The sequence below is a fragment of the Morus notabilis genome, unplaced genomic scaffold (genome assembly GCF_000414095.1).
Source record: "Morus notabilis unplaced genomic scaffold, ASM41409v2 Scaffold153, whole genome shotgun sequence".
Lineage (NCBI taxonomy): Eukaryota > Viridiplantae > Streptophyta > Magnoliopsida > Rosales > Moraceae > Morus > Morus notabilis.
The window spans coordinates 127853-136151 of NW_010356836.1; the positions used below are offsets into that span (position 1 = coordinate 127853).

The 8299-nt window shown below is 37.9% G+C and overlaps 2 protein-coding genes across 2 annotated transcripts; one reads left to right on the top strand and one right to left on the bottom strand.

Annotated features, from left to right (window-relative positions):
- The first annotated feature begins 500 nt into the window (after positions 1 to 500).
- On the top strand, positions 501 to 3104 carry LOC21389353 (p21-activated protein kinase-interacting protein 1-like). Its single transcript, XM_010088704.2, has 3 exons — positions 501 to 1359; positions 2095 to 2392; positions 2838 to 3104. Exons 1-3 carry the CDS (start codon positions 703 to 705, stop codon positions 2912 to 2914), a joined length of 1032 nt encoding a protein of 343 aa, XP_010087006.1. The 5' UTR covers positions 501 to 702; the 3' UTR covers positions 2915 to 3104.
- A 1163-nt stretch (positions 3105 to 4267) lies between these two features.
- LOC21389355 (pentatricopeptide repeat-containing protein At1g11290, chloroplastic) lies at positions 4268 to 6743 on the bottom strand. Its single transcript, XM_010088706.2, has one exon. It carries the CDS (start codon positions 6699 to 6701, stop codon positions 4560 to 4562), a length of 2142 nt encoding a protein of 713 aa, XP_010087008.1. The 5' UTR covers positions 6702 to 6743; the 3' UTR covers positions 4268 to 4559.
- Between the last annotated feature and the right edge of the window lie 1556 nt (positions 6744 to 8299).

Here is an 8299-nt window from a genome sequence, read left to right on the forward strand (position 1 = left end):
TATTAAAATAATTTATATTTAGTTAAAATATAAAGTATGATTAGAGTAACTAACTAAAAAATTACTAATTAAAATAGTTTTTTAACTATTTTAACTATAATTTAATTAAAAATAGAGAATTCCCTTATAGACGTTCTTAGGTCTCTAAAGTCTCTATTTGTTATCTTTAATTCCCATCTTCATTTAGACACCCTTGAAGTTTTGTCGAAATTATAGAGACACGCTCTTAATTCAAACAAATAGGGCCCGTTCGGTTCGCTAATTTGAGTTTTTAATTCGAGTTGAGATGTGATGTTGTGTGAGAGCTTTTTACTGTAGTAAAAAAGTTAAATGTGATTGTTTCTGAGAGTTTTTTACTGTAACAAAATTCAAATTCTAAACTCAAATCAGCGTAAAGAACAAGGCCAACGTCAACACCAAAGGAGTATTTGGCAAAACACGAGGAATTTCAATGTCTAAAAACCAAAAAAAAAATGCAACTTGTTAAGCAAACCAAAAGCTCGGGGGCTACATTTGTAGTTTGAACAAACTGCCTTCTCTCAGAGTTGCAGCCAAAAAAATAAAATAAAAATAAAAATCCTTGCCTTCTCTCAGTCCTCCCCCTAAAACCCAATACAAAACCCTCCTCAAGTCAAACCTTCGTATTTTTCTTTCTTCTCCTCAACAAGTCCATACTTTTCAGTTTTCACCACCACCATAACCATGAGCCTAATCGCAGGCTCATACGAGCGATTCATCTGGGGATTCAAGCTCAAGCCCCTCAAAACCGATCCCACCACCCAAACCCTAACCCTAACCCCTCTCTTCTCCTACCCTTCCCACCTCTCCTCCGTCACATCCGCCGCCGCCGCCGGCCCCGCCGCGGCCTCCGGAGGCTCCGACGACACCGTCCATCTCTACGACCTCTCCGCCGCCTCCTCCCTTGGTTCCCTCCACGACCACGCCGCCTCCGTCACCTCCCTCTCCTTCTTCACCCCTCCCGGCCTCTCCTTCCCCCGCAACCTCGTCTCCGCCGACGCCGACGGCTCCGTCTGCATCTACGATGCTGATCCCTTCGTCCTCCTCAAGACCGTTAGAGTTCACAAGAAGGGAATCAACGATCTCGCCATTCATCCCTCCGGGAAGCTGGCGCTGACCGTCGGCCGCGACGAGTGCCTCGGCATGCTCAACCTGATTAGGGGCCGGAGAAGCTTTTATTGCCGGATAGGGAGGGAGGCGAGCTTGGTGAGGTTCGATTCCGGCGGGGACAAGTTCTTCATGGTCGTTGATAGGAAGATTTCCGTTCATGAGGCTGAGGATGCGAAGATCGTTGCCGAATTGGAGAGCCCGATGCGAGTCCTCTGTGCTGCATCCGGCGAGGTTAGCTTCTTAGGGCTTAAAAATTTCATCTTGTTTTCTTGTTCTTTTTGTTAAATTGTGAATTTTTCTTTTAGGCCATTTAGTCATAACTTCTTATTCAGGCAGTTTTAGAGTTACTTCTTGTGAATTTTTAGCTATATTTAGTGTGCTGCTTTTATAAGTTATTTATACGGATTTTATAGGAATTGAACTTGAGATGCCATATGTTGAATATCATATCGTCAACAGAAACTTTGGTTATGAATTGTTTTGATGGCTAAATAACACTAAAGATCCCAACTTTTATTCTAATTTTTTAGTTACTGGCATGACATTTGAGCCGTTATTTTTTTATTGGTTGGTGTCTAAAAAATTTCACGTCAATTAATATTAAAATATTATCGGATTTACCAATGAAAATATAGTAAATCACGTACCAAGTGAGTTGGTATCAAAAAGTTGGCATAAGAGTTGGGATCTCCGACATTACACTTTGATGATGTTAGTTGGCCTGGTGCTGAAGAGAATTATTTTCTTGGTCATATATTGAGTCTACGGTTATCGAATCATAGATTAGAAACTTTTTGTTAACAATATTTCTTCTATAACGGTCCACAGAATGTGTATGTAATCTTTAATATAAGACAGAATGTTGAATAAAAGTAAAAAAGAAATGATCGTGATCTTAGTTATTTTAGGAATGCATGTGTTTTTTTTTCCTCTTTATTCATAGATGTTAACTTTGACTTGTGGCAGAATGGTCTTTTATTCACTGGGGGTGAGGACTGTAGTATTACAGCGTGGGATACAAACAGTGGGAAAGTTGCATACAATATTAAGGAAGCGCATTCTAGCCGTGTGAAGGGGATCATTGTGCTCTCAAGGAATGCCGGTGCTGCTGCTGATGATGATCCATACTTAGTATCCTCTGCTTCATCAGATGGGGTTATACGAGTCTGGGATGTTCGTATGGCTATGAAGGAGAAACCCAATCCATTGGCTGAGGCCAATACAAAATCCAGGATAACTTGTCTTGCCGGATCCTCTCTTAAATGTAAGTTCTGTTACTGTCCTATTTTCCAACTATCTTAATATTGTGTGTCAATGATGGAGATTATGCCATACACCTTAGCGTGTGAAAATGGTTAACATGCTGAAGAAAGAATAATACATGAACTCCAAGCAAAAAAAGAGTAAATTAGTCACACAACTGACTTAATTATCTGGTAAAGTACATTGTTTTTGCTTCACACTTTTTTGTTTGATTAGAGATGGTAGATTAGAAAATACCACGGAAACAAATGGAGTGAGAATGTAACGAACATGCAAACGAATAGGCTATCCTAATTTTGGTACTTTGAAGCTGCCAATTCCCAATTGGCAGTTACCATACTCCAGTTTGATTGTAGGTTTTTGGCTATTTTGTATCAAGTGGTGTATATCTGAATCTTTTTTTAGCTGTTCTTGTGATTTATTATTTCCTTTTCCTTCTTGTTCAGCATCCAGACAGCTACGGATTGGAAACAACAATTCAAAAGGAGGAAATGATGCATCAACAGAAGATGCAACATCGTGAAAATGGCTAACCAGAGAATTAGTATGAAACTTCGTGTAAGGTCTTTATATGAAAGTGTCTTGGATTCCCAAAGAGATTTGTCAATTGTCGCTCAAATGTTGGTACAAATGGTCCAACATATCAATTTTGTGTGTAGAATTGTATACTTTACTTTTTGAATTATTATTTTGTGCTACCTCTCCTTTTTATTTATTATTATTGTTTTTTTTTTTTAAATGTTTGCTCCTCCTTCCTTAGCATGTCTCCAAAAAAGTTTCATCCTTTGGCATCAATTGATCTGCCAAAGTAGTGGCTCTAATCAACTAGTGTCGACAGTATTCCTCTATGATTCCTTGGCATTTTGGGGTTATTTTTACTTTAGAAATCCAAGGAATTTGTCCATTTCTCAGGGTCTCAAAGGGCGTACAGACACATAAGAACTCTTGAATGAAAATGAAAAAGATATGTAACTCTATTTCTTTTGAAAATAGTACGATTTTTGGCGCAAGAAGAAAGAATTGAATCCGTATCATCTAGACTTTTTGATTTTTTTTTTTTAAAAAAAAAATTGAGTCGTGCTCTTCTCCTACCCACAAGCAGCACTCTCGACATTTTGGCATTATTGTTAGGCCCCTCTTGCTTCTCTGCAATACTCAAAGAGAACTACTTGTTTTGAAAGCCCCTGCGAGATAGTCCAATGACAATCTACGCCTAGTTTATGATTGGTAAAGGAATACATTGCATTCAGATGCTTTAGTATAATATTTATTTAAGCAAAAGTAAAAATGGTCCAAAGAGAATGGAAAAACTCATTTCAATGAGGTACAATAAACAGCTCTGTTTTAGTATAATTTATCAGCTCATAAATCTACAGCAGAGGATTATCAATGTCATCATCAACAACAAAATGCATATGAATTATCGTTCGTCTTTCGTTGGCCCGCTGTTGCCAATATGTTCTGAGGAAAGTACTCAGAAACTGAACACGACAATGACATGAAAAGGTAGTCTGATTCTTTTGTTCTTCAGAATTCAAGTTTATGGTTAACATGTAACATTATTGGAAGGAAATTTCTGCTGCTACGCACGCAGTCGATGTAAAATCCAATAATTATACCAGTTGGAACAAGAACTCTTCCACACCAACCCAATGCCTCTACTTTGCAATGAATAATTTGAATTAGAACTCTTTACTTCAATGGCGTTTCTGTAGGTAAAAGTCCTCAGAACAGAGCATACCAAGATGTAGAACATGGATTTGAGCAACAATATTACTGATGTTCTGATACAATGTCCCAAGTTAGTGCCTGTGCAAGTGAGCCTAGGCCCCAGAATTAGGTCCATTGTGTGATGTTACGAGAATTAGGTCGAGCCGCGATCAAAGGGAAAGTGTACAGTATAAAGAGGCCGCGTAACAACTCAACACCTTACAGCTCAAATCTTTTACCTTCTCCGTGATGCGTTTTCTTTATGGCTAGCAAAAAATAGTTCGTTGTCTTTTTATGGTCTTTTTGTTTCAGCTATTGTTCCTTAGTAACGATTGTAGAAGCTGATATCTACTCTCCCATAATCAATGCAAAAACTAATCCTCTCGTGAACAGAATTTGGGATATCTACTCTCCCATAATCAATGCAAAAACCAATCCTCTGGTGACAGAATTTGGGTTTAAATCATATTTTCTAATCTCTTGTCCTTTAGCATCTTGATTTCCAGCTCCAAGTTTCCTAATATTGTGTATATATCATTAGATCTTGGATGAGACCAATCAGCTACGCGGAACTCATGTACGCGTCCATTTATCTCGAGCCAGCTACACCCTGGGGTTTTTTTCAGCCCTCTGTCCCTAAGAATACTTCTCATCTTCGCAACTCCGTCCCACTTTCCTGCCGCAGCATATATGTTGGAGAGCAATATGTAATTCCCGGCATTTTTCGGTTCCATAGTTATAAGCTTCTCAGCAGCATACTCAGCAAGGCCAGTCTCTGAATTCGTCATCTTAAATGCGCTCAACAAAGGTCCCCATACTCGAGCATCTGGCTCAAAAGGCATGGATTTCACAAGTTCCCTGGCCTCGTTGAGATGCCCGGCACGACCTAGTAGATCAACCATGCAAGCATAGTGTTCCTGATTTGGTTGGCAACCATATGATTCCGTCATCTCCTTAAAAACCTTTTTCCCTTCTTCCACAAGACCAGAATTTATACACGCTGTTATTACTCCAAGAAAGGTAATCTGATCGGGTATAATGTTCGATTGCTTCATTTGGTCGTACAAATCAAAACATTGTTTCCAACCTCCATGCCTAGCATACGCACTGATCATAGAGTTCCATGTGATCACATCCTTATCATTGATTTTCTCTTCATCAAAAAGCTTCCGAGCCATCTCTATGCATCCACATTTCGCATAGCTAACAAGAAGCGCTGTATTAAGCGACGAAAGTGAGCCAAGACCAAATTTAATAGAATACCCATGTAAGCACTTCACATTCTCTAGTGCCCCTATATTCACACAAGCAGGCAAAATGTTAATAATTGTAATGAAATCTGCTTTAAGCCCATCAGATTTCATCTTGGTAAATAAAGAAAGAGCATCAAGAAACTGATCATGTGTCACATATCCTTTGATCATTGCACTCCATGTAACCAGAGTTTTATCATTCACCAAGTCAAAAATCTTTCTTGCCAAACCTAATTTATCACACTCACAATACATGTCAATAAGTGAATTGTGAACTGAAACTTGGTAGTCTATACCATTTCTGAGCACATGGACATGCATTTGTTTGCCCCACTCAATCGCTTTCAACTGCGCAATCGAAGAAATTGCAGGCAGTGCAGTGAATAGATCAGCTCTTATTCCTGATCTTCCCATGCAGCTCAACATTCTAAGGGCATCCTTGGGACGCCGATTTCGAAAATTTGCCGATATCATCACATTCCAAACAACACAATCTCTTTCGGGCATTTTCTCGAACAAAACTCCGGCGTCTCGTAAAGCACCCAACTTTGCATACATAGACAACAATGCAGTATTAACAGCCAAATCTTTCCCCAAATTGCTAACCAAAACCAAACAATGAACAATCTTTCCCACACTCAACAAGTTCAAATCAACACTAGACCTCAACAAGCTTAACAAAGTAACCGAATTAAGCTCTACACTTTCTAATCTCATCCTCTTAAAAAGCCTAAAACTTTCCACTCCATTTCCACTTTGAGCAGCCTTAACAATAAAAAAATTCCAATAATCCAATCCACCACCCGTGTTACCACCACTTTTCCTATAAAAATCTTCCAAAGCAGAACCCACCAAACGACATGAATCCAAACCCAGTTTCACCAAACACCCATGAACCCTTTTCCCATTTTCGACATCTCCCAAGCAACAAAACGACCTCAAAACAAAAGAAAAAGTTTCCTCATCCGGGTAAATGAATTTCTCGACCATTTCTCGGTAAACCAAAACGGCCCTCTCAAAATGACCCAACATGGCCAGATTTCTCAGCATTGCGTTGTAAAGAACCGAATTTGGATTAGAAAAAGAATTGAAGAGTTGTTGAGAGAGATTAAGCAGGCCAAAGGTGGCGTAAGAGTCGATGAGTTTCGATGAGACTGTCGGGTTTTGGTGGAGGCCATGGAGGATGAAGCGGGCGTGGATTTGGGTGAGCTGTCTGGGTTTGGTGCAGAGGTTCAAGAGTGAAGAGAGAGTGTTGAGAGGTCGTGTTTGGGTACCGGGAAAGTGCCGGAATTTGGGAAGGAAAGAATTGGGGAGGAGGAGATTTCTTGATCGTTGAGAGGTTAGCATGTTAGATGGAAATGGGAGATGAGAACCCAACAACTTGCGAGCATTTACTCTTCACTCTTCAGCTCTAGAAAAATTTGTTAAGAACGATATTGAAAAGGAAAATTGTTAACTAGTTTATTTCATAGGTTTACCTTTTTTTTTTTTTTCAAGTTAATTTTTTTTCTAAAAATTAATTATAATTGAAAAATATTTACAAAAAATTTACTTCTAGTCATTGCGGGCCCACATGCAATTTAAAAACATATAATCTAAAAAATAATATTTAGGTTGAAAATATATTACATTATACTGATTATAGTTTATATATAAAGGGATTTTTACGTCATGGGTCCTCAAACTTTACAACCTTTGACATTTAGATCTTCATTTTAAGAATATAGATATTTAGGGTATGTTTGTTTCACAATCAACTTGAGTTGTGTATGTAAGAGAACAATATTATAATAAAAAGTTAAATTTAAATTTTTATGAGATAAAATACTTTAGCAGTAGAATTTAAGTTGTGACTTGAGTTATAAAAATAACAGTGCCTTATAGCTTCTCAGACTTTGCAACCTTTGACCCTTATGTCCCTGTTTTAAGAATTTAGATACTCAGATCCCTAACTCTTAATTTGCTAGCACATTTAGTCTATATCCTGATTTTGCTGGTAAATGTCATAACAATGTCAATTAATATAGGGTAAAAATTCCAAACCCTAATCCGGACATTAGATGGGACTCACGCGTCATAAATGAGGACATTTTAATGATTGGAGACGGCTTTGCCCTAGCAGCCACGTCAAACAAAGGTTCTCTTAGGAGTAGAACGCTGTAAAGTGAAAACTGTATGAAGGCGGTCGATCGCTTCAAGTGGTCGAGAAAAACAAGAGGTCGACCACACTAGCAGTTGTAAGCGAAGATGGCTCAAAGAGCGCCTAAGAAGTGGAGTCCACGCAGATCGAGAGAGGTATAGGGCATGCTCTGAGATTTGTGACTTGTAATTAAAATAAGTGAAGAAAATGGAGAAGCAAATGAGAAAATCTTGTTGATTGGCAAAAATCCAAACCAACCGGGGATATTATCCCAAAATATGGGGAAAATATCCTAGAATAAAATCAGAAAAATTACTCAAGCTGCAGGGGGTATATATATGTAGAAAGGACAAGTCAGAGAGACATTATGTAATCATTTTTCTATAACATAGTGAATTTCTCTTCTCCTCACAATGGACGTAGCTCTTGAATAAAGGGTGAACCACTATAAATCTGTGTTCTTATTTTCTGATTTCTCTAAATCTTCCTTAATTGTATTCTTGATCACAAAAATCACGTTATCTATCTTTAAATTTGAATTACTTCTATTGACGAATTTCTACCGTCAACATCAATATTTTGAGGCTTTTTTATATCTTAGATCTCCAAAATATGTATTTTTTTCCCTTACAAAGAGGTCCTCAATGTTCCTCTTTTTTATTTTCTTTTTGAAGTATAACATGTTATTTTTGTCCAAAAATCATGTTAAAATATTGTAACACAGAGTAAATTACGATAATTGATGACAATTGATGACAACAAAACAACTTATTATATAAAAAAAATAAGAAATTCATAAATATCA

Bases quoted from the DNA above. Each gene is read 5' to 3' on its own strand.
- LOC21389355 (XM_010088706.2), bottom strand. From the start codon at position 6,701: ATGCTAACCTCTCAACGATCAAGAAATCTCCTCCTCCCCAATTCTTTC.
- LOC21389353 (XM_010088704.2), top strand. From the start codon at position 703: ATGAGCCTAATCGCAGGCTCATACGAGCGATTCATCTGGGGATTCAAG. The intron at 1,360-2,094 runs GTTAGCTTCTTA...GACTTGTGGCAG, and splicing joins TCTGTGCTGCATCCGGCGAG to AATGGTCTTTTATTCACTGG. The intron at 2,393-2,837 runs GTAAGTTCTGTT...CTTCTTGTTCAG, and splicing joins TGCCGGATCCTCTCTTAAAT to CATCCAGACAGCTACGGATT.